Source organism: Malaya genurostris, chromosome 3 (genome assembly GCF_030247185.1).
Source record: "Malaya genurostris strain Urasoe2022 chromosome 3, Malgen_1.1, whole genome shotgun sequence".
In the NCBI taxonomy this organism is placed as follows: domain Eukaryota; kingdom Metazoa; phylum Arthropoda; class Insecta; order Diptera; family Culicidae; genus Malaya; species Malaya genurostris.
In genome coordinates, this window is record NC_080572.1 from 166478241 (window position 1) to 166505968 (window position 27728).

General features: G+C 36.2%; 1 protein-coding gene across 3 annotated transcripts in view; it reads right to left on the reverse strand.

The window, feature by feature from the left end:
* Nucleotides 1–9713: 9713 nt before the first annotated feature.
* Nucleotides 9714–27728, reverse strand: part of LOC131434977 (myotubularin-related protein 8) — a 52754-nt gene continuing 34739 nt past the window's right edge. For 2 of the 3 annotated variants that reach the window (XM_058602362.1, XM_058602360.1), the window contains exons 3-10: nucleotides 24154–24735; nucleotides 23832–23964; nucleotides 23674–23770; nucleotides 12984–13119; nucleotides 11176–11679; nucleotides 10901–11089; nucleotides 10692–10832; nucleotides 9714–10602 (exon numbers count right to left, since the gene is read on the reverse strand). In XM_058602362.1, the coding sequence (XP_058458345.1) occupies nucleotides 10462–10602; nucleotides 10692–10832; nucleotides 10901–11089; nucleotides 11176–11679; nucleotides 12984–13119; nucleotides 23674–23770; nucleotides 23832–23964; nucleotides 24154–24735 (1923 nt within the window). In that variant the 3' untranslated portion in view covers nucleotides 9714–10461. The remainder of the gene's footprint in view (nucleotides 10603–10691; nucleotides 10833–10900; nucleotides 11090–11175; nucleotides 11680–12983; nucleotides 13120–23673; nucleotides 23771–23831; nucleotides 23965–24153; nucleotides 24736–27728) is intronic. The other variant, XM_058602361.1, reaches the window with a different exon arrangement.

Here is a 27728-nt window from a genome sequence, read left to right on the forward strand (position 1 = left end):
GCAGAGATGAGACTGAACTGGAAAAGGTCAGAAAATCCGATAAAAAAAGGCGGGTGGGTAATGTCAGAGACATAACTGGATGTCGTGAATACGAAAACAACTGACATGTTCCTAAACACTTCCGAATATCAATGAGTTGATCAATGGTATGAATTATGCAAGCATCCCCTTTTCCACATTTTTCGCAAAAACAAAGAAGGCTTCACTTGATCTCGATTACTGTGAATTTCACACAGCGAAAAGTGCACAAATCTAACCAAACTGTTCTAGATTTGCACTAATCTGAGGATATTTCCTTTCGATTCGCGAACAACAAATCCTAATAGTTCTTTAGAGAACTTTTAGAGCCATTAGAACGGCTGATTTTGTGTAATGCTCTCCACCGTTGCTTTTTCACCTATGCAAATGACGCAGCTGTGACGTAATCGCTCTTGTCGGAAGCGAAACTAGTTTTGCAAACGACACAAAATACATTTGCTCGCAGTGGCGATAGAATCCAAACTGATTCAATTTTTGTTGAGAGGCTTGTTTTTACCTGATTTCGTTTGTAGCTTTATCACTAATGGGCGGTCCTAACGGCTATAAAAATAGCCGCATACAGAATTTTAATGTCGATTGTTTCATTTCGGATTTGCATAATTTATTGAAATCAACTATCAATATGCTGTAGGGATTCATTTCTAGCATTCAGAAGGACCAAATTGAGGAACTCATATGGGTCAAATGAGACAGGTTTTTCAATAGTGTACTATTGAAATACTTCAATGCTTTTGCTATACACGCTTAAGTGGAAAAATTTCGATTCTATTGGTAGTTAGATTATATAAATCCTTTCACAAATCACTGAGCTATGAGCTTTAAAAATACGAGCAAGGCAAACGCGCCTTATGGATTATCCCCTTTGATACTCGTTTATACCAAAAATTTCAGAAAAGTTTAATTTTGAATTATTTGAGATTATGTCACACAACTGAAAATTTTATCAAAAAATTGTGATCATATTTCCGATGGGGTGTAGCAAAAATTATGTTGATTCGTTAGATACAACAAGAGATATTCACGATCAAAAACTTATCACTCTCTCAGAGGGTAAATTTTGAAAAGGCACCCCATAGTAAAGTAAGTCGTATTCACGACAAAAACCTTTGCAATCACTGTGGCTTAGTGACTTCTTGGTTACAGATGTTGTAATCTGAAAGCTGTAGCCTCAGTTTTTCCGTTGTACAGATTTATTTACCGATCTGTGCATATTTTTTATTGAACGTGTCATCATATTTTCTGTGTCATCATAGAATTTCTAGATGATGGATCCTGGGATTGGAAATTTATCTTTCAATGTACATCCTCTGGTAACACCAGAATAGTGTTATCAGTACCACCACCGTCACCGACCAGGCCCGAATGTAGGTCGACTTGTAAAGGGTGATTTTTTAAGAGCTTGAGAACTTTTTTAAACAATAAAACGCATAAAATTTGCAAAATCTCATCGGTTCTTTATTTTAAACGTTAGATTGGTACATGACATTTACTTTTTGAAGATAATTTCATTTAAATGTTGACCGCGGCTGCGTCTTAGGTGGTCCATTCGGAAAGTCCAATTTTGGGCAACTTTTTCGAGCATTTCGGCCGGAATAGCCCGAATTTCTTCGGAAATGTTGTCTTCCAAAGCTGGAATAGTTACTGGCTTATTTCTGTAGACTTTAGACTTGACGTAGCCCCACAAAAAATAGTCTAAAGGCGTCAAATCGCATGATCTTGGTGGCCAACTTACCGGTCCATTTCTTGAGATGAATTGTTCTCCGAAGTTTTCCCTCAAAATGGCCATAGAATCGCGAGCTGTGTGGCATGTAGCGCCATCTTGTTGAAACCACATGTCAACCAAGTTCAGTTCTTCCATTTTTGGCAACAAAAAGTTTGTTAGCATCGAACGATAGCGATCGCCATTCACTGTAACGTTGCGTCCAACAGCATCTTTGAAAAAATACGGTCCAATGATTCCACCAGCGTACAAACCACACCAAACAGTGCATTTTTCGGGATGCATGGGCAGTTCTTGAACGGCTTCTGGTTGCTCTTCACTCCAAATGCGGCAATTTTGCTTATTTACGTAGCCATTCAACCAGAAATGAGCCTCATCGCTGAACAAAATTTGTCGATAAAAAAGCGGATTTTCCGAATGGACCACCTAAGACGCAGCCGCGGTCAACATTTAAATGAAATTATCTTCAAAAAGTAAATGTCATGTACCAATCTAACGTTTAAAATAAAGAACCGATGAGATTTTGCAAATTTTATGCGTTTTATTGTTTAAAAAAGTTCTCAAGCTCTTAAAAAATCACCCTGTATATATCACGCGTTTTTTTTTATAACGGCCAATAAGCCGTCCATCAACAATCACTTTGAATAGTAATTTCGAATGACTCGGCACTCGCTGAGAGTAAGTCATAATAGTAAACGGCAGAGAAAAGTTTTCTCTTTCGTCTGGTGTTGAATTTAATACTCTATTTTTCATATCTCGCCTGCAAAATTTCTTTCGAAAGTGGAAGTTGACAGATGGCTTTTTGGCTGTTATAAAAAACGCGTTATATATACTCAACTCTCTGCTATGAATGCTAGTTCCTGAAGCCAACGCTGTTGTAATGGCGTTACTCTCAACAATATGATAAGCTAAGTTCATACCATATGAACATAATTCTAGCTTTGTGTTCTCTGCACACCAATTAATTCGATTTTCCTTTGATATTTGTTAGTTTACATTTCAGTGATGGTAGCATTCGCGTGCGACTTAGTATGTTCCGCGTTAAAGATGCTTATTAATCGAAACTGTATTCACAGGTGCTAAACGTAGGTCAAAAGGTATTGTTAAATGCTATCGCAAAACGCGCAAAGCAAAGTCTTGGTATTACATTTCTTTTGTGGAATTTGACCTTTCTGTTTCAACAGACTTCGTAGCCGATTCTTAGCGTACAAAATCATTGCATGGCTAGTACTATGGATCCCACTGACACTAAGAATCCTTCCAGATCGGGGCTCGAACATACGACAACTGGCTTGTAAGACCAGTGTCCTATGCATTGAATCGCCAACCCGGGACCGCAGAACGCGCAAGGACTACCAAAAACATTGCTAATTAAAAATGGTGAATATGATTCATGCAATTTAAAGTCATAAAAGACGAGAAACGACATAAAGCAAGAAAAACAATTCTGCTAGACAATAGATAAGAAAGAATTCTTTTGTATAATTAAGAATAATTATTAAAACAATAATTGTTGGTTAATATAGTTTATGATAGTTTAGTAAAACAAGTCTCCAGATTTGAAATATTGAAATAATCGAGTAATCGTAATCGTGGTAATCGAGAGTAGAAAACGAGAAACTCCTGCAATTGTCGCTTTTTACAACATGAAAGCAGGAATCCAGTGGATCTATTATTGACTAATTGACTATTTTTTTCGTCGGGTTTCACACAGCTTATACGCTGGTACTATCCGGAGAAAGATAATAGGTACTACCAATCTCCTAGCGAAGCCATGCATGCAAAGCGAGTATTGGAAGTAGATTTACATTCGCAGAAATTTAGACTGTGTAACATTTTGAGTCGGCTTAAACGGGAAATTCATATCCCGCAGTCACAACAGGGAGAATATGTATAAACTCAAACAAAAGATGTCTCATCCGAAGGTTAGAATTAAGATGAAGACGAAACACGTAAAAGAGGTAATTTGACGGAATCCAACAAAATCAGCGCTAGTTGATGGACAAGAATCTGAATATTTTTTATACGTCCAAAACATCATCACATGTAATTTGAAACATACGAGGTTTGTTCAAAAGGTGTAGCGAATTTTGAATTTTCGCGGGCAAAGTATGTTCGTATGTTGTTTCTATCTTGACCAAACTGATGGAGAACCGAATTATTGGATACTATGACAAAGAATACATCAGGACTTGATTGTGATATTTGAATAATTCTATCATTCCACGACAAACAGGCCTAGCTGCAAATGAAAGTCTCTCTTTGATCATTCCCTCTTTCGATTATTGCGGAACCATAATAGAAATTTCTTCAAAGCTTCCATTATATATCGGAAGCTTGTTTTTTATAAGTTTGAAAATAAATATAAATCGAAATAAAAGTAGTATCCAATATGACTTTGGAAATTAGTTTGATTGAATACACTTCATTCTCGAAAACTAACAAAAATGCACGATTCTAACAAACAAAATCGTTAGTTGAAATAACTAATCGTTTTAAATTCATTTTTCAAATTGAATTTACTGTTAAATAGTCAATAAATTTACAAAAACGCACAAGTAAATTATTTGTAATTTTTATCACAACATTGATTGAAATAAACCAATCCGATGAGAAAAATTGATCATCTTATTTTGCAGTTTCAAGCAACAATATATGCAATGTCAAACTCAATTTTCTTTTGTCGCTATTTCAATGAAATAGATCTGTGAAATCTGTGAACCCCAAATTTAATTATTTTTACATTTTTTTTTCTGTGTGTACCTTATTGGCACAGGAGCGATGTCACAAGAATTTGCCTCATCTCTTATAATTAAAAGAATGGCCTACCTCACCGCTTACATTCTCGAATCGAATCTCAATTTTTTTGCAAACATAAATGCTCAGTAAAAAAAAGTACAACTGGTTACACTCAAGAAACTCTTGATAATGCGAAGCGGTCGAGAAACGTCATAAAAGTCCACGTGGCCCCGAAGTTTTGGTTCCGGAAGAACAGGAAATAGTGTTTTTCAATTTTTCAGAGATGACTAGACCGATTTTGCATCCCGAACTAAGATTCGAATAAGTGGTTTTTCCGGGTCCGATTTCAGTTTCCAGAATTACATGGTTATGCTTTAAACTTCAAACCCTCACGACGTGAGAATGGGATGAAACTTTGAAGACTGGCCTCAAAACTATTCAATTTTGTAGGTTTTGATGCATGAACAAATTTATTAGTTCAATTACCAATGCATATATTTTTGAACAATTGACTGTGGGGTACGCGTTTGAGAAAGGAAAGGTTTCCAAGTGGAAGGGTGTGCAAGAAATGTTTGTGTTTGGCCTAAAATCTCGGAGTTTTACAATTTATACATCCTAATGAATAAAGTAAGCTGAACTGCTTTAAAGAATTTGCAGTAGGTTATACCATTTTATCTATATATGTTTCACAACAAGGTGCTAAACTGAAACCATTTTATATCAGTTCAATTAGCGGGTTTGTTTTGCAGACTCGTATAATTAGAACAGTTAAGATTGATATACGCATCCACCATATGATAATGTGGGTACTGTAGGTAGTGTCAATCTAAGACAAGACGAGACAGCTGGCTTCTTACTCGTATTTTATTTGCTTTCCATGGGTCCTGCTGAGTTGTTAATAATAGTTGCCTATATGCAAAGACATCATATTAACAAGATATCCAGCTCTCACATTTCCCGAACAAATCATTGGTAAAATCATTTTTAGTGAGCATGGCGTCCTCAGGCGATTCCGCATCCAATCTCGTACATAGAAGAAGGGGAAAGAAAAGTCAAACTCGTTCGCTCCAAAATAGCAGCACTATGTTGAATGTCCCGGGTTGGCGGTTCAACGCATAGGACGCTGGTCTTACAAGCCAGTTGTCGTATGTTCGAGCCCCGACCTGGAAGGATTCTCAGTATCAGTAGGATCCATAGTACTAGCCATGCAATGATTCTGTACACTAAGAATCGGCTGCGAAGTCTGTTGAAACAGAAAGGCCAAATTCCACCAAAGGAATGTAATGCCAAGACTTTGCTTTATGTTGAATGTGATGCCGTTGCTGAACTGAAGATTGATTCCCCCCCCCCTTTAAATTTCCTTTCGGTATTTTCACTAATCTTGCTGCAAACATTACGGAATACGATGAGAAGAATGAGAATGAGAAAACAGTAGAACACCAAACACGTCAAAGTTGATCCCAAGCTTGGCTCCGAAATCGTAACGTGAGCTGCCTTGCCTCGTCTTAGGTGTCAATAGGCAGAAGAATAAATATTATCAAAACTTAAATACGTGTAGGGTGCCGAATTTACTACTGTTCATACATATTGCGAATCGTTGTCGCTTATGTAAAATGTCTAAGTCTTCTCCGGGTTGAAGGTTATATTAAGTGCACTTTTTGGCTCCTGCAAATCGTTCAGCATCCTTTCGGGGATGGAGAACGTTTTTTTTGTTTTCAGCGCTTTTCTCACCTCACCCACTTCACAGTTCACAGATTAAGATAAGTCACGGCAAGGCACAAACCTCCAAATAACCAGGGAAACGTGCCACTTGAGCCAATTAATTCTGATTCCTGATAGAAAGATAATAGAATGGTAGAGAAAGCGACTTTTGATCAGAGCTCTGCAGACCTAGTGTTATATCATTCGGCTCAGCTCGAAGAAATCGGCGAATGTTTATGTGTACCTTTCAAAAATTTTCCTCTCCACTTGATTTTCTCGAAGATGGCTGGACCGATTTCAGTAAGCTTAGGTGTATTTGGAAGCTACTCTTGGACTGTAAAACAAATTCGATGATCAATTGGCTAGCGCTTCCGGTTTAGGAGATATAATGGTATAAGTGAAGTAAAGGACAAACCGCATGTTTTCTGTTCGCTCAATCTTCTTTGAAATGGCCAAACCCATTTCTACAAACTTAGGATGCCAGAGTCGTAATTAGGGTAAAGCGAGTGAGGCGACCGCCTCGGGTGACAACATCCAGGGAGCGCCAAAACATGAAGGAATCGGTAAAAATTTGTTGAATAATCAATTTATCAAACAATGATTTTCTTACAAATCTCCGGGAAAACTATTTAAATTAAATTAAGTTTCAGATTAGTATTAAACTCAAACAAAAATTCGTTGAAATGCCACCGTAATCATTATCATTTATTTACATGAAACTGCAACTCTACAGCCATTTAAAATAAAGCGCCGAAACAATTATTTTTAATGAGCAAAACTTAACTAACTTAACTAATAAACTTATAAAACCGATACATTGAAGAAGGATGTAAATAACATTCCGAAATACGTATCTGTATTATAACGTTTGATACACTTTCGGAAAAATAGTGACTGTGAAAATAGTGACTTTGTGAGAGTGTAATGACGTGACATAGTGGAATTCAACGGTATAACTTGTGGTACAACCACTTGTGGCTGAACACCCAATTTAAATCTTAATAATTTAATTTTACCTCATTAAAATTTTAAAAAAAAACGCTACAACAACAGTACTATTAGTGAGAATATTCTACTAACAGCTCAAATAGAAATTTAGTGCCCTCTTCTCGGTTTTGGATGTACACTTGGATCTACCAAAGAGCAAATTCAAACAGAGAACAAACCTTCGAATCACTTGAAGAGCAAAAGTGTAATTAACCAAAAGCAAAAAAAAAAATGCGCTGATTTTGCGTCGTTTACAGTGCGCATTTTGAAACTTTAGCTTGAATAAATATGACATTTTTCGTGATTGATTTCTCATCGAGGAGGTCCAAAAATTTCCATCCACAAAAAATTGCTTTATTAGAGGAATTGCTATGCCCGAAAATTTTCTATTGGAAAATCCAAATTTAATAAAATGTGCGTGTGAGAATTACTATTCATTGCATTGTTATTGCTCATTTTGACGTAGGACTACGTCTTTGTTTTCTATATAGCAGTGCGAATTCAAAATACGAATCCGCTAAAAGAGACGACAATTCCATATACATAAGCCTCTCCACAAAATCAAACAAAGGGTTCTGTGCTCATCAGCAAATGGGCCTCCTGTGGATTTTTATGCGCCGTTCGCTATTCATGAGAAGCGGAGTTCTGTTGATTTTCCGCATTCGAGGTGCTGAAAGACCTCTATCATCGCATACTACATGATTATGATCAGGGGTGGCATTCTGGCAATAGTTGAATACATTTAGGAGTTTTGTTGGTTTATGCAAAAAGCATATATTTTTTTTCTGTATCTTTACGTTTCGCCTTCGGCTCATCAGTGCTTAAAGCAGTTCAAATTAAAGCCATCTCAACCTAGCAGAACAAACCCAAAGGACTATCCCTTGTTCTTGTACATATACCCAAGTAATAATTCGAGTGCCTTTGAATTTTAATTAATATTCATAAGGGTTTTTTAATCAGCAATGATTACCTTTTTCATGACACCTTATAATAAATTTCTCACTGTGTGCATGTTCACTGGATGACAGCTTCACTTATGGCAAACTTAATGGAGTCAAAGTATATTCATGACACATGCTTGCATTAAAGAAAATTTCATGTGTGCAATTTTGTAGTTCTACCGTAGAATTTAGAAGAATCAAATAAATTTCGAATAATATAAGTATAAATTTCGAATAATATAATATAAGTATAGGTATAAGTGACGTAACCAATCAAATGGAATATGTTTCTTTCTGTTCAAATTGCTCTCAAATTGATCCCAATAAATTTAGGCTCACTGGACACCAATGTTGGGTTGTGGATCAAGTGCGACCATATGGTTACAGTCTGTTACAAAAGAGCGTGGTCACGATTACTCGCCGTCGGTAAATTGGAATGGTGTAATTTTTTTATAACACAAAGTGCAGTAGTGTCCTTCATGTAATGCGAGAATAAATCAGCTGACTATTGTTTACAATTCGAGCTCAGCATTTTTCCAAAATGAGTACCGTGTACACTTCGAAGGTTCCCGAATGGTCCCACAATGGATTGGCCATCTCAATCGCCCTATGCCAATCCAATTGAGAACATTTGGGCTCAAATGAAGATGAAGCTTAAAAAGAACCGAATACACAATATGAATCAGTAAATTCGCCAAATTCCCAAAATTTGTAGGTCGTTTTCAGAAGAATACGGGAAAAATCTCGCTCAAAGTATGCCTCGAAGGTGTCAAGCCATTATTAACGCTGAAGAGGATTGGACTTACTATTAATGTATTTGCATGTGTGTAAATAGTAAATAAATAAAGTAAATCTAATAAAACAATATTCAAACGTATTTTCGTGTTGAGTCTTTCGATTTTCTCACATCAGTGACCACGCTCTTATGTAACAGACTGTAATACTTCTAGTTCAGGAGGTATAATGGTTTAAGTGACATAACCAAGAAAACGTTTTTCTATGGGCACATTTTTTACAGAAACTAACCGATAATCACATTCAAATGTAAGAAGTAAAGTACTGGTATTAGATTTCTTCTGCGGAATTTGGCCTTTCTGTTTTAACAGACTTTGCTACCGATTCTTATCGTACATAATCATTGCATGGCGACTACTACGATCCTACTGACATTAAGAATCCTTCCATGACGGGACTCGAACATACTACAACTGGTTTGTAAGATCAGCGCCCTATACAATGAATCGGCAACCCAAACTCACATTTAAATGTATTATTGCTGATAGTTTTGATTTCCAGGATGTTGTCGAATATACAACGTAAGTGTTGAATTATACTTTTGTGAATTAACCAAATCAATCTAAATGAATTTGTGTCAAAAATCGAGTAAGAAATTTACTAAATTGGGTGTCTGTTCTTTGTGGTTCATGTAAGTAACGTAACCGAAATGTTTTGGTATGGAATGCGTGTAATTCGGATGTCTTCAACTTTTATTTTAGTGTCAAGGTTTTGTAGTAGTTTTGTTACAAAAGATTAAGATAAGGATAAGATAATTTCGAACGATTTTCTTTCAAACATTAAAAGACGTTTTAATTATTTCTCATTATGACTACAAATATATTTCTTTTTTTCAACTGTTTACCTTCATGTCAGTAACAAATTTTACAACTATTTTGCTTTGCTCGAAATACAACTTATTACTTTATTGTGCATGAGCTGTATTACATGTGATGTGAAAAGTACTACAAAACATAGCTGTGACTAACTTAGTCAGCATAATTATAGATTATCATTAGATTCATAGGTTATTATTTTATTTCTTGTATTATACTTTTAATAGCACATATTGAGCAAGCAACATAATTTTAGCTTTTCTATGTTTAATGTCGAATGACAAAAATAGATTATGATTAAGGATTCTCCTTCTGTTACTTCAACTGTCTCACACAATCACATTCTGGAGTCTCAATCAATCAATGAATGAATAAAACGTATCTTTTGTAATTCATTTCAAATTATTCTTTTCAGGTATAAAGGAATATCACATTCACATAGTATAATACATTCTGCTAGGTTGAACAGCCTTCAAGTTACTTTAATTATACTCATACTTGCATTTGCATTTCTACCTGCTTTTTTACATTCGAGCTAAATAATCTATCCAATACGTGACATTAGGAAATTTATGCGATGGAGACACTTAAAAGCTAACAGGTCACGGTGGGGAACCAAAGGAAAGCATCGACCAGAATATCAAACGAGCGGTCAGGGACGTAGGTACTTAGTAAGAGAAACCCAACAGTACTAACAATAGGAATGTTGATTTCATGTATATACCTAAGGAGTGCCTTGCTGTGAATCCCGGAAGCAATTCCGACAGACTGGCACCAGGCTACCGCTGTTATGGCCGGCCAAAGCAACGGTTTTGTCAATGCAGCGGCTGCAAAACACTTCTCCACACTTCCAACAGTGGTTCTGCTTTAGTGAGAGAACCATTATTGAAAATTTATCTAAACGTTGGCCGAAGTTGGATGTGTATTACACGAGGAGCATGGAGCATTACCTACCTTTTTGCTGATCTGATCAAACGGTATCGTACAGGATGGACAGTTGGCAACACTTCGTAACGGTTTCCACTCGATGGCTACCGAGTTCATCTCGTCAGACAGTTGATGTGATACTACTGAATTGTCGTTTGTTTCAGTTGACTGTATATGATGGAATGAAAATAAAACATCAATTTACAGAAATATGTTCTAGATCTATGTGTACATACATTCAGACTTTTATAGGAGAGATTAGAAGCCTTGAGAGGATGATCATCATCCGCACAGGAGAGTTCACTCAGTCGCTTGTCGTAATTGTATCGATTGTCGTTCACCTCTATGTTTCGATTATCAGCATATTTGGTTCCTTGTAATCTTTTTGCCGACTTTGAAATCATATTTTTGAAGCTATTGATACGCTGTGAGTAAATTGATGTGATTAATACCGATGGAAATAATCTTATCAGTTTATGCAAAAGTATAGATTAAGAATAGTATCTTTTACCTTCGTTAAAAGCTGCACGTGGTCATCCAACGAAGTTGAATGATCCTTGCTGGCAACCAGCAAATCGTCTAATGGCTCTCTCGGATGAATTCCACTCTCAAATCGACTATACATGCCACGCCAAAACTTTATACACTGCGGAGCTAAATTAGGCCTAATTGTTTCATCCATCTCCGGCTTATATAGTGGATTGATGTACTCATTCAAATGATTCGACATGAACCCCCATAACGAAAATGTTTTTTCTGATAGTCTCAAATCTAACCGATCTTTTTCGCAGTTACCAACGAACGTTCCATATTGACAAGACATCACATGATCGTGAAGAATCAACAGAAAGCGTTCGTTGAATTCGAATGCATCATTTCGTTGTTGTATCAATTGCCAGGCACAATCCAACAGCTGCGTAAACACCGGTGAGACTTCTTTCGGATCATTTTGAATATGGCCACAGCGATCGCTAAACTTATGACCAAACGCAAGCCAGTCCTTTTCGATGAGAGCCTAAATAACAAAAACAGAAAAAATTGTTTTATTTTTTTTTTTTTGCAATACCGCGCCAACCTTCGTCATAAGTGTGTAATTGAACTGTACTCGAGCTATCTGTGAGAGTGAAATAATCGCACGGAGCTAACATATCGTTTATGTTATTTCATTAGCCTAAATTTACAATCTAAATGACAACGATATCTAATTTTTGTCAACTGCATTCGTTGCTTACAAAGAATAAGTACATGACAAACCATTTTCTTATGCTGTATTTCCGAGTATATATCGATTCAATGCAAAATTATCACAGGAAAAACTGACATCACCGATTCTGTAGCTGGTCAACAAAAAGATGAGATAACTAAGTGCTCACAAGTTCCTATCTCATGCCTCGTCGTGTTTCTATGATGACATTTGGGTAATTGAAATCCATCTTTAAAGAATTCGACGCATAAAACAAAATATGTCTTATGAGTAAGAGTTAACTGTTTGGGTATGAATAATCTTTCTATTCTTATTATTAGTTTATGTAGGAGCGTCTATAGAAAATATTCAGATGTGTGCAATATCATACCATTCCCCAAGGGTGTAATGGACTGTTCCGAATACTGAAGGTTTGGATACGACATAAGACATTGTATGCAAACTGGAGTATTTGTATGATCAGAAAATGTTAATCGTATATACAAAACTGAAAAACATAAACCAAATACGCGTCGATTTCATGTCATTTACAAGAGATCAAAATTCTTACTGTATTGTTTTAATCCATTTGATTGCAAAAGATTTGCTCTGTATAGGAAGTGAGTCATTGGGATTCGATTGAGTTAACACCTTCCTGAATACTGGACAAAAGTTATTTGCATGTATAAACACATGGAAAAATCTTTTTTTCTGTAAACCGCTGCCATACAGTGAGGCTTGGGATTGGTTGAACAAAAATAAACACAACGACACACATCGCGGATGCTGTAGCTAAAACTACTCTGATTACCTTAAACGAACGATTTTGAAAGGATGATATTTGATGTCTCTCTTATGTTAAATGATTTGCCATAAGGGTATGGAAAGCTCTATACCGACCCCGAAGCAGAACTGTTACTTAAGGTGTGAAGTAACGATCAAAACTGTCAGCCGTGTTAGAGAATGGCCCGTCAAATTCAAATTCAAGTTGATGAGGTCACTTTTTCTTATTTTGCCAAACGAAACTGATTTTAGAACATTTTTTTAAATTTTGTTCTGTTAGATTATTTCATGTTCCAAAAAAGGATAAAATAAAGCCAACATAACATGAGAATGAACATTTAAGTGTAACTTACCTGAAATCCTTTGATGGTGCGATAGTAGGGATCTAACATCAGCGCTGCTAGAGAACACACTTGTGCGGTACGGTCCCATCCATCTGAACAGTGAACAACAACGGAAATACCAGTGTCCACAGCATTCGCAATAAAACTGAAAAATAATTAATGTTTCAATTATAATTACATCGCCTTATAATCGGCTAATTTTTGTTTATATGTTAAATAGAAATTAAAGAACTAAAACTAATTATAGCGATTCACAATTTAAAAATGCTGAATTAGACGTTATTGATGACTGTTGTTCGACATAGAAAAACACAAAACCGATAAAAAAAACTGTTTTAATCCACCTAGCAGTGTAATGCTGCCTTTGTCATATTATTCATTTTATCTTGCATATTACAGGAGAAATTCCTCGAAATTGAAAAAAATGAACTGGTAGTCGGACTTGAATAAAATTCAGCTAATAAAATCAATGATTTCTTTGGTTACAGACTCTCATGGCCTGCAAACTAGAGAAATTCACTAGAGTTAGCTTGGAATTGATATTTTCACACTAAGCACCTTACCTCCGGAAGCAGAGCTTTGATCCGAATGAAAATTGGAATTTTCTTATGGTATCGTAAGACCTTTCAGTAGATTCTAAGATGGCGAAAATTGGTTCAGCCATCTCCGAGAAAAATGAGTGACATTATTTTCACAATTTGGTGCATATCATCCTGAAATTCTGGAACCGGAAGTCGGATCCAAATGAAATTGCGTCATTTTAATAAGTCATAAGTTCATAATAGTACATAATAGTTTTCCGATAGACAATTTTAAAGACATAAAAGATTCAAACGTCGTTCAACAAATGTTTAAATGATTGTGCCTCAAAAAAGTTCAGGAGAGCAGTCGTGAGCATCGTCAGAAAAAAAAACTATTTATTAGGAGCAGAGAAAAGTCTACTTCAGCTGAAATTTCCAAAACTCTTTTTCCGACAGCCGTAAGACGTAATATTTGATATCAACAGATTTGCGATATCCAAACGGTACATTCAAGACTTATAAATACAATCTAAACTAAATATATAACTATATTTATTTGCAAATAAACGTTATTTCTAAAGTATGCACACAGCAAAATCTACTCATGGTTTTGGCTAAAGCATTGTTTCGAAAAATAAGTCGAAAAAACAACAAGTGCGTGAAAAAAATTGAAAAAATCGGTCTATCATGACAATGCCTTCGTTCATGAGCCCTTCGTTCGACTGTAAGCAGCGTTTCGAAATGATGGAAACTAGGATCTGACGACAAGCGTAACAATTTCAAATTCCAGCGGAATGCAGTTCTTAGGCATAATAAGGAAAGATCAAAACACTAAAGAATATACGTTGTTCAACATAATAAAAACCCCAAACAGGAACGAGAGACAGTAAACTAGTTGAAAAGCAAGACCGCGTAAACCGTACGACAAAATTTGACTGCAGGTGATGATTTTGAAACAAGTGTCAAAGCATACTTCAAACTAGAGTTCCTATAACCAGAATGACGATAGCTGTTCGTTTGGAATGACAGCTTTGTTCCAAACGAGCAAACGACCTGTCGAATACAATGTGAAGTTAACGAAAGTGCCAACATTTCGAATTCAATGTTTTGAAGTGTTGCTAACATTACGGATTAGATGTCGTCACTCCGGTTATAGGCACTCTACTTCAAACAGTTTTTTGGGCAAGAGTTTTATACCGCATTACTACAGGGCAAGGTCGGTGATCATTTCAAGACCAAAAAGTTGTCGAAGTTCTCTAGGAAAGCAAATTGTTTGATTTGTAATTTGTAATTGTGATTTGAATAGCAAAATGTTGGCAAGTATGGGTACGATTAACCAACAAGTTTGTGATAACGAGTGTTCGCCAAAACGGCTAATAACTACCAATCATCCAAAAGCACAAGAGTTCTGAATTGTATTGATCATTGTTCAATAGAAAATTACTAATCAATAGTAAAACGAAACGTTGGTAAATCGAAAGACTGAGCAAAAAGTGAGAAAGGTTTCCAAAAAGATTCAGGATTTAATGGGTGGAATCAAACGATATCACAAGTCCGTATAATAATATTAATATGCAATAAACAGAAGTAATGTTATACTACGAATGTATATCTTTCAACTAAATACAGGGTGGGTCATTTAAAGAGGAAGCATCAGGCAACCCAATAGCTTTTGACAGAATGTTCTGATCGACTAATGACATACCGCGATGAAAGTGTCATTCCAAGACGATTTTCCCTTTGAACAATACACACCAAAAGAACAGTAAACGCCAAAAGATCATCGAAATGCCCGAGAACGAGGCCATTTTTTGGTGAAAAATCATCATGTCAGACGATGCACATTACACGTTAAATGGACGCGTAAACCCCTTCACGACCATAAGATGTGCAGAACGAAATATGTCAGTACAAGACAATATTTTAGCTATTGGGGCTGCCAATTAAGAGAATATCACCAGATAAACATGCCAGGGTGCATATGGTTCCTATAATTTCATAGGAAATATTTTTCTTATGATTCTTAGAAATAAATAAAAAAACCCTTCTTAATCCACCTAGTGGTGTGATAATGCCTTTCTCTTCTTTCATAACAGTCTCATGAAAATATGTTTCATACTTTTATTAAATAATTTTGGATACTAATTTTGACACCAATTGATTCAGATTGATTCGAGTAGTTCACAAAAGCATGCTTCAGTGTTTATGTCACACAGTCAGCATCATTTTTCCAAACCAGTGCTTGACATTTGCGTTGCCTATTTGTAATCAGTGATGCTAATCTAAAAACCCTTCTTAATCCACCTAGTGGTGTGATAATGCCTTTCTCTTCTTTCATAACAGTCTCATGAAAATATGTTTCATACTTTTATTAAATAATTTTGGATACTAATTTTGACACCAATTGATTCAGATTGATTCGAGTAGTTCACAAAAGCATGCTTCAGTGTTTATGTCACACAGTCAGCATCATTTTTCCAAACCAGTGCTTGACATTTGCGTTGCCTATTTGTAATCAGTGATGCTAATCTAAAAAAAGCCTTCTTAGTCCACTTAGTGGAATTTTCATATATCTTGAAAAATCACCATAGGGGGGAGTACATGAAATTTTCGAAATCGAAAAAAAATTTTTGATGCCAAAAGGCTTAGAATCGCATGAAACGTCGAGATTTAGTGTCATCTCGAAAAAAAATTTTTTTGAAAAAGTCAATTTTTTGGGACTTAGAAAAAATATGAAAATTTTTCTAAGTCCCAGAAAGTTGATTTTTTCAAAAAAAATTTTTTTTGAGATGACACTAAATTTCGATGTTTCATGCAGTTTTAAGAGTTTCGGCATCAAAAAAAATTTCGATTTTGGAAATTTCATGTACTCCCCTCTATGGTGCTTTTTCAAGGTCGAAAATTGTCAAACCTTTACCAACGGGCAGCACCTCTTACGCATGTCCGATTTAGGTCAAATTTTGCACGAAGGCTTTTTTCGAGGTGCCTAAACTTTTGAGCACTAGAACTTAACGAAAATAGAGGTGATCCTAAAATTTTGGAACCCATATATATATATATATATATATATATATATATATATATATATATATATATATATATATATATATATATATATATATATATATATATATATATATATATATATATATATATATATATATATATATATATATATATATATATATATATATATATATATATATATATATATATATATAAGAGCGGTAAAAATCAATGTGTTTTGTCGGTTACGTCACTTATACCATCATATATCTGGAACCAAAAGTCACAACCATTTGATCTTCGAACTTGATCAATGGCCCGACAGTAGCTTTCAAACGAGCCCAAGTTTGTTAAAATCGGTTCAGCCATCTCTGAGAAAATTGAGCGCGTTCAAATACAACGCTTTTTGTCGGTTACGTCACTTATACAATCATATCTCCGGAACTAAAAGTCACAGCCATTTGATCTTCGAACTTGATCAATGGCCCGACAATAGCTTTCAAACGAGCCCAAGTTTGTTAAAATCGGTTCAGCCATCTCTGAGAAAATTGAGCGCGTTCAAATACAACGCTTTTTGTCGGTTACGTCACTTATACAATCATATCTCCGGAACCAAAAGTCACAGCCATTTGATCTTCGAACTTGATCAATGGCCCGACAGTAGCTTTCAAACGAGCCCAAGTTTGTTAAAATCGGTTCAGCCATCTCTGAGAAAATTGAGCGCGTTCAAATACAACGCTTTTTGTCGGTTACGTCACTTATACAATCATATCTCCGGAACCAAAAGTCACAGCCATTTGATCTTCGAACTTGATCAATGGCCCGACAGTAGCTTTCAAACGAGCCCAAGTTTGTTAAAATCGGTTCAGCCATCTCTGAGAAAATTGAGCGCGTTCAAATATCTTCTAAAAGTGCAGACACACATACACACACACACACACACACACACACACACACACACACACACACATACACACAGACATTTTCCGATCTCGTAGAACTGAGTCGAATGGTATATAACACTATTGGTCTCCGAGGCTCCGTTCGAAAGTCGGTTTTTCCAGCAATTCTAATACCTTTCTATAGAGAAAGGCAAAAAGCCTTCTTAGTCCACTTAGTGGAATTTTCATATATCTTGAAAAATCACCATAGGGGGGAGTACATGAAATTTTCGAAATCGAAAAAAAAATTTTGATGCCAAAAGGCTTAGAATCGATTGAAACGTCGAGATTTAGTGTCACCTCGAAAAAAAATTTATTTGAAAAAGTCAATTTTTTGGGACTTAGAAAAAATATGAAAATTTTTCCAAGTCCCAGAAAGTTGATTTTTTCAAAAAAAATTTTTTTTGAGATGACACTAAATTTCGATGTTTCATGCAGTTTTAAGAGTTTCGGCATCAAAAAAAATTTCGATTTTGGAAATTTCATGTACTCCCCTCTATGGTGCTTTTTCAAGGTCGAAAATTGTCAAACCTTTACCAACGGGCAGCACCTCTTACGCATGTCCGATTTAGGTCAAATTTTGCACGAAGGCTTTTTTCGAGGTGCTTAAACTTTTGAGCACTACAACTTAACGAAAATAAAGGTGATCCTAAAATTTTGGCACCCATATATATATATATATATATATATATATATATATATATATATATATATATATATATATATATATATATATATATATATATATATATATATATATATATATATATATATATATATATATATATAAGAGCGGTAAAAATCAATGTGTTTTGTCGGTTACGTCACTTATACCATCATATATCTGGAACCAAAAGTCACAACCATTTGATCTTCGAACTTGATCAATGGCCCGACAGTAGCTTTCAAACGAGCCCAAGTTTGTTAAAATCGGTTCAGCCATCTCTGAGAAAATTGAGCGCGTTCAAATACAACGCTTTTTGTCGGTTACGTCACTTATACAATCATATCTCCGGAACTAAAAGTCACAGCCATTTGATCTTCGAACTTGATCAATGGCCCGACAATAGCTTTCAAACGAGCCCAAGTTTGTTAAAATCGGTTCAGCCATCTCTGAGAAAATTGAGCGCGTTCAAATACAACGCTTTTTGTCGGTTACGTCACTTATACAATCATATCTCCGGAACCAAAAGTCACAGCCATTTGATCTTCGAACTTGATCAATGGCCCGACAATAGCTTTCAAACGAGCCCAAGTTTGTTAAAATCGGTTCAGCCATCTCTGAGAAAATTGAGCGCGTTCAAATATCTTCTAAAAGTGCACACACACACACACACACACACATACACACACACACACACACACACACACACACACACACACACACACACACACACACACACACACACACACACACACACACACATACACACAGACATTTTCCGATCTCGTCGAACTGAGTCGAATGGTATATAACACTATGGGTCTCCGAGGCTCCGTTCGAAAGTCGGTTTTTCCAGCAATTCTAATACCTTTCTATAGAGAAAGGCAAAAAGCTTTCTTAGTCCACTTAGTGGAATTTTCATATATCTTGAAAAATCACCATAGGGGGGAGTACATGAAATTTTCGAAATCGAAAAAAAATTTTTGATGCCAAAAGGCTTAGAATCGCATGAAACGTCGAGATTTAGTGTCATCTCGAAAAAAAATTTTTTTGAAAAAGTCATTTTTTTGGGACTTAGAAAAAATATGAAAATTTTTCTAAGTCCCAGAAAGTTGATTTTTTCAAAAAAATTTTTTTTGAGATGACACTAAATTTTGATGTTTCATGCAGTTTTAAGAGTTTTGGCATCAAAAAAAATTTCGATTTTGGAAATTTCATGTACTCCCCTCTATGGTGCTTTTTCAAGGTCGAAAATTGTCAAACCTTTACCAACGGGCAGCACCTCTTACGCATGTCCGATTTAGGTCAAATTTTGCACGAAGGCTTTTTTCGAGGTGCTTAAACTTTTGAGCACTACAACTTAACGAAAATAGAGGTGATCCTAAAATTTTGGCACCCATATATATATATATATATATATATATATATATATATATATATATATATATATATATATATATATATATATATATATATATATATATATATATATATATATATATATATATATATATATATATATATATATATATATATATATATATATATATATATATATATATATATATATATATATATAAAAGCGGTAAAAATCAATGTGTTTTGTCGGTTACGTCACTTATACCATCATATATCTGGAACCAAAAGTCACAACCATTTGATCTTCGAACTTGATCAATGGCCCGACAGTAGCTTTCAAACGAGCCCAAGTTTGTTAAAATCGGTTCAGCCATCTCTGAGAAAATTGAGCGCGTTCAAATACAACGCTTTTTGTCGGTTACGTCACTTATACAATCATATCTCCGGAACCAAAAGTCACAGCCATTTGATCTTCGAACTTGATCAATGGCCCGAAAGTAGCTTTCAAACGAGCCCAAGTTTGTTAAAATCGGTTCAGCCATCTCTGAGAAAATTGAGCGCGTTCAAATATCTTCTAAAAGTGCACACACACACATACACACAGACATTTTCCGATCTCGTCGAACTGAGTCGAATGGTATATAACACTATGGGTCTCCGAGGCTCCGTTCGAAAGTCGGTTTTTCCAGCAATTCTAATACCTTTCTATAGAGAAAGGCAAAAAGGAGTTTGCTTTGATTATCAGAATAGTAAAATAAATAGTTAGTTATGGGATTCTACGAAACGATTTCATGTACTTGTGAACTTTGCACATAACACATTTGTTATGTGTTCTATTTTCTATACGTCATTTTGCACAAAATTTTTTAGTGCAATAAAGATTGATAGTTCTTCTTACTTATTCGTACAGAAAAACACTCGTCGCCTTGGAAATAAGTTTTCTTTAAAATTCAGTATAAGAAAACATCGATTTACTAGTAATTGAAGAATCTATAACGATATTTATAGAAGGGAAACATATTTCCCTTGGTCGTTAAGTGGTTAATAAGGAAAATTGTCGGTTCTATGCCGACGAAAACTCTCAGTTAATTAAGAAACAGCCTCTATACGACAAAAAAGTTACAGTTTGGTGTGGCAACGAAAACTGTTAATGGCGATTGTTATCAAGCCATGATGAATGATTCTGTGATGCCCATTGTTCGTGAAAATGGTTTGAATGGATGCTGGTTTCAACAAAACGGTGCAACATGCCATACAATTTGACTAACAATCGATTTGTTATGACCATTGTTCCCCGGACGAGTTATATCGAAAAGCGGTGATTTTGACTGGCCCAGCGAAGATCTCCCGATATGACGCCACCAGACTCTATTTTGTGCGGCTATTTGAAACCCAAACGCTGATAAACCATAGCTCAACTCAAAGACTATATACGACGTGAAATCGCCGCCATACTGACCGATACAAAACGATGGAAAACGCCGAAAAAAGGACACATTTGTTACTCAAGGCCAAAGGTGGCCATTAACACGATATCATTTTTAAAAAATAGTTGTAACATATCACCTGGAACCAAAATAAATTATAATCGAAAGGGAAATAAAAAAAACGTTTTTTCATATATTTTGTTCAGAGATAAAAAGGACTCCACTTTAAATGGCCCACCCTGTATATAAAGAATCACAGAAAGATGGAATGCTGAATCCAGAGAACAACTATTTAATAAGTGACACAGTGAAAAAATGGATCATTACGTTCGTAGTCGTTTCTATCCAGGGCCGCAGAGAGGGAAGAGCGAAAGGGGGAATCCCCTCGGGTCTGGACTTTTTCAAGGGATCTGGAAATTCAAACATTTAATATGGCTTTCTATTAGTCATAATACAACAAATTTAAAAAGGCACATTTAGCATTAGAATTCTTTTGTAAGTAAATGTATTTAAAAATCTCCTAATTACGACGATACCCATTTTTAACCAATTTCTCTTGCAGCATCTTACAGTTCTAGCATCGAATTGTAATTTGTAAAAATGCGTGAGAACAAATACTGCGATCAGGGTAGTCAATATGTGTTAGATTCACTATTCTTTCAAATATTCTTACGACCATGGGTGCGATAATTTTACATTTTTTTAAACTGTCACCAAGTATAAGACAGTCACTGCCAACGATACGCGCAGCTGCTACGTTCAACAGTAGGCAACACGCAATGACACGAGATCTTGCCGCAATCATGAGAGCCACGACGCACGACAGCAATATGGAGAGCAGTTAATTTTGTCGCATTCTCTCACACAGAGATGACATTTCACCAGAGTGATACACACTGGCGTCAGATTCTTGTCCACACCGAGGATGCAAAAAACGAAGCATCGCACAAAGAGGAAAGCGCACTTCTTCTCAGTGTCGAATAGACAGCATTTGAGTGTGTGCTTGTGGTTTAAGCAGCTGGCGCGAGTGGAACACATTGTCTTCGCATGAATCGCTCTCACGCGCTCTCGTCTAAATACACCCAAGTGACCACTGGAGCGTGATGGTGAGCGAACACTTCTGTGAATTTCAATTAATAGAGAGTAGATCTGGCCTTGCTATGAAAAATTTGCAAGGAAAACCGAAAATTTTACGATAAATTGTTTTATTTTGCTGATTTTGCGTGTCCACGCTTCTTCTACGCAAACCATACACCAGAGTGCTCACCGGCGTGTACACCTCTGTGAAAGTATCTGCTGAAAGTATGAGCTAATGCTATAGCACTTAGGTGCGATTCAGTGGAGGAGGCAAAAGCAAATAAACAAACGCACTCATGATGCGTGCACACTTTATACAACAGTGGTGTATATATGTGAAAGAGAAGAGCTCTCGTTGAAGTTGTCAGTGCGAGAGGAGAAATTTTGCTTGCTCTTCGTCATACAGAGGAGATAGACATCTCTGCTCTCACAGTTGTCGAAGCCACAGCGTTCGCTTTGTGGTAGTGTACGTACATACTGGATAGGTAGCTGCTTTGTTTATTTTCGGTCACGGGTTTCGAGAATGTCACGAGCTCAAAATGTCATGACATTTTCATAACGGGACTGTCATATCCGCTGTGACCGATCTGTGGCGATAAATTGAGTGCGATGTTTTCATTAACGGTTCAATTTCAGTTTTGAAAAAACTCAATCACAAAGTTTGTTCATGGAGATGTTTAAAAAATATTGCAAATATTTACTTAAATTTCTAATATGACGCAAAGGCAAGAAATCTTACAGCAGAGACAATAAATTTTGCTCTCCTGTTACTTCTACATTTCTGGTTCATGCTGAACGGGGTTTATTGTTTGATCGAAAAAGTGCATTGAAGTGAATCAACCAACTGGAAATAAAACAATATCACTCGAACTTCTAAAACGAACCCACAATCCAAATTCTGGAAGTCACTTTTCTCACTGAACCGCTTCCTTCCAGCGGGAGTGCAGAGAAACAAAACACGTAAGGATACACAAAAAAACCGTCTGCATTGGGAAGCAAGACTTTCTTGTGCATGTCCCTCTACACCTTATGAGAATCGTCATAAAACGAATTTCAAAGTTGAGCCTTGTTGGCGACTGTCTCTCGAAAGTTGTTGCTACTGTTTATTGTGGCTAGCCATTCTTAGAATAAAAAGAGTAGAACAGCTATCGATGACAGCAAACGGCGACATTCACGAGAGAAAATGTCATGAGACCTCATTTTTCATCTGCTACAGTCACGGCGAAGTACAATCGGCAACTGCTGTCATTTGTGCGGTTTGATTGTCTGCTGATTCGTGTCATTCTCCAGTACCGTTCGCAACCCTGCTTACGACAATACAGCGGCTCCTACACGTAACGAGACAATTTATCGATGGTCAGCACTGAGGTCGATTACTGACTTATGGTCATTCAGTGACAACGGAATATTTCTCATCTTTGGTTAAAGGTTTTGTTCAATGTGGAAGATACATAATTTAGCCCCATACTCGTTCACTGTTGGTCACTCTAGCTTCCGAACTCAAAATTAATACGATTACTAATTTTTTAAAGATTTGCAAAAATGCACAAGGCAACAAGAGTGGCTAAATTTTTTCGATAACTGTCTCCCGTGTTAACCGGATATATCAAACCATCAGGAATCAAATTTTATATTTATCAGTATAACAAAGAATATAACATAGTAGCAGCTCTGCTAAAGATAAACAATATAAAAAAGTTTTACCTGGAAGTGTCTAGAATTGAACGGATATGCTTCAACCATCCAGATGACTCCAATGCACTGAGAAAGCTGCTCATGGTAGGAGATTTCTGCTCACAACCTGTACGGATTTTTTTATATATGTAAAGCTATTTGTTTCCCTCAAGCTCTGTAATACCTACATTCTATTACTTTCTGTAGACTGGTTCGCATTGTGTGAATATTTTCAATTCCGAGAAACTGGAATTTAATGTTCTCATAGTTGGCCTCATTCTCATATCCTTTCCCAGCGGCACGATTTGCCATTGCATTTATCTAATAGAAAGAGTTATTTCACAAAGCGAGTTAAGCAATAATAATACATTGAGCCTTGAATTGAATGGAGAAAATTACAATGGTGTTATTAAAACATAATTCTTGAGATAATCAAAACAATACAGAACTGATGATGGATGATTAGCTTAACGACATAGAACAGAGGCTCATAAAAAAACCGGTACTCACCCTCGGCCTTGTGTCAACTACATACATAAACCCACAGTTCGGATTCGTTTTGCGAACAGCTTCCAGCATTTGCTCATCCTCGAGACATCTGGCGCTAAAACCTGATAGTGGCTGACTGCACCGACAGATCGATGCTTTATTGCTATGTAAGTAGGTTAACGCCGGAAGGCGTCCCTTCGATCGGAAACGAGAGCTTCCCAGCAACATTGCAGTACTAGCTTCGCTTGGCACGTACAGCAACTGGGGATACGTATCACACAATTCATAGTTTTGATTTAGTGTGCACAAATTCCACTGATCATTGGGGACACGCATCCTCTTGTATTCGTTTTCCAATTTAAAATATTCCCATCCTGTTGTCTTTGGTAGCTCCTTTGCCGTGCTGGTGTATTGAAAGCAATAGAGATTTTTTATGTTTACCGGTTGGTACAGTTTCATCAGTGTGATGTACACGTCATGGCATTCACGTTCTTTTGGTATAACGAACGTGATGGAGAGGAAAGTTTTGCAGCGTATCAATAGTGGTGAGCCGGTTGTGCTTAGAGGGAGCTTCTCTACGCTGGCGATATGCATATACAAAACCTTTAAAATAAAAAAAAGATACTTTGCGTCAGATAATCAGACTAATAAATAATTGTAAATAATTGACATTCTTCAGTAGATACAGAGTGTGCGTTTGAATTCTATAACGTAATGAGTATTCGCAGAATATCAATAGTGTCAATCCTCCATAGCTCGACCACTAAGTGTTATTTTCAACCAATCGTTCGAGCAAAGCAGATTCCCTCGCATATGGAAACAGTCATATATGTGTCCTGTTTTCAAAAATGGTGATCGATGAAATGTAGCAAATTATCGAGGAATAACCAGCCTCTCAGCCTCATCGAAATTATTCGAGATAATTGTGAGTGGTGCTATTTTAGATCGTGCAAAGAACTACATTTCATTTGATCAACACGGATTTATGCCTGGTAGATCAGTTACAACGAATTTGTTAACCTTGACGTCTAAATGTATTTCTAGTACGGAGGCAAAAGCACAAATGGATGTCATCTACACTGATCTGAAAGCAGCGTTTGACAAGATTGATCATCGGATACTGTTGTGTAAATTATCTCGACTTGGTTTATCATCGCAACTCGTGTCTTGGCTGAACTCATATCTTTCCGATAGACAACTGCGTGTAAAAATCAATAACGTTGCGTCGTCCGAATTCTCGAATAAATCAGGTGTTCCGCAAGGTAGCAACTTGGGACCCTTGCTATTTGTAGTATTTTTCAACGATGTTGCATTACTCTTGGGATCTGGTTGTAAATTAATCTACGCAGATGATTTGAAACTGTATCTCGCCGTTCGTAGTGTTGAGGATCGCCAACGACTGCAAAATTTGCTTACAAGGTTCACAAATTGGTGCAGGGAAAATAAACTCATTATCAATGTAACCAAATGCCATAATTATCACATTTAATCGAATTCTACGTCCCATTAAATTCGACTATAACATTGATGGAACAATTTTATCTAGAGTGACTCAGGTGTGTGATCTTGGTGTACAAATGGATGCCAAATTGACGTTCGATGTCCAACGGTCGCTAGTTATTTCGAAAGATTCCCGTCAGCTGGGATTCATCTCAGCTTCAGTAATCTGGTGTCTGTATCAAATATCGTGGAGTCTTAGACTTGAACGTGTTCAGAAACGCTTTGCTCGCATGGCATTACGACATTTGCCTTGGAGATATCCTGTAAATTTGCCACCATACCCGGACAGATGCCAATTATTGGGAATCGATACTTTACAGCGCCGAAGAAAAATTCAACAAGCATTGACCATTGCGAAATTAATAAACGGGGAGATCGATGCTCCAGAATTGCTTAGCAAAATTAGTTTTCGAGTACCAAGCAGATCATTGCGATATACGACTCTACTTCAAAACGGATTCCACAGGACTTTATTTGGAAGTAACGAACCTATAACTGCGTGCACACGAGCTTTTACTTCTGTTGAAACAATTTTTGAGTTTAATGAGCCTTCCCGTCGCTTCCCAGAAAGAATGAAACGAACTATATTATAAGCAGAGCTGCAAATTGTCAGTCATGTCAAATGACCTTGACAGACTGACTAAAATCATCGTCAACTAAAATCGGTACGATCAAAGTGTCTGTCAAATGAGATACTCGATAATTCAATGACCAAGTAGAAGTATATTTAGTCAAAGACAGGTGACGCATTTTGTTCTCTCTCTCATTCTCCTATTCCCTGTTGAAGTAAAAAAATTCCATGAGAGTACTAACATAAACATAAACATGATAAAGTTCATTGTTCTTTGTAAAAAGTCATTGGATTTCGGAGTTTATTGGAATACATGAATTTAATTCAATGTTTATGCTGCTTGATTAATATTTAGTCACATCGTAATCAAACAGTGACAGGAGAAATGAAGATAATATCAATCGCATCGGCAATCAATGAGCGTCCTGGTGAGTATAATATCAAGAGAATTTAAGTTATGATAGATCGGCTCTCAGACACTCAATATATGATGATTGGTAGAGCCTGGTTGGCAGCAGTCCAGTGACATAAACTTTCCAATCTTCGTCGTGCAAAGTTGCTCGTTGATAGTGACATTTAGCAACTCTGATTATAAGGACTGTTTTTTTTCTATGTGTTAATTTATTTCACTTGACCCATTGTAATTACTTTTTGTTTTGTGTTTGTTGTTTAAAAGATAGTGGTTTTTGCGCCTGTCTGATAATGGCATGAAATTTGTTCAACTCATATAGGCTTTTTCCCACTCTGTCGGTTCATTTAGACATATGTCCGATGAACCCAATAAGAAATAAATAAATAAATAAATAGAACATGAGATAGGTATAGCACATGTAGAGTAACAATTTTAATATATTTTTAATGTATAGATGTTTCACGATATGACGAAACATGAAAATAAATCAAAACGATTCAGTCGATAAACTTACGATTTTTGTTTCGGAAAAACGTTTGCGTTGTTATAATCCCAGAATTGAAAAGATAGACAAGATTCGGTCATTTACGCGTGCTTGAAAGGAATAAAACCACTTCATAATCCCTTTAATGGTGTTATAGTACCTTTCACTTGTCATTCATATAGTCTCGTTATTTTTTAGTTGAATTACGTCGATTATTTGGTGATATTTGCGGAGCCGAAAGTATCAGCAATAATATACTTGAACTTGATCATTGATCATTGCTTAAATAATGTGGTTCGTCAATTACGTCACTTATACGATTATATATCTGAAACCAGAAATGTTAATCATAAACTATTCGAAATCGGTCAATGACCCAATAGTAGCAAACAAAACTAAGAGGGTCGAAATTAGCTTAGACATCTCTGAAAAAACTTGAGCATATACGAAATAGAAGGTGGATAAATAATGTCACAGAAATAACTTAAGGGGGGGAAGGAGGTGGATTAGAAAGGGGTTTTATCTATAAAATCAATGGAAACAATTTATTACTTCAGGGAGCCCGAAGGGTCTAACATTTTCAAAAAATCCTATTTTGTCTTTTATAATTCGTTATAATGAAACATTTC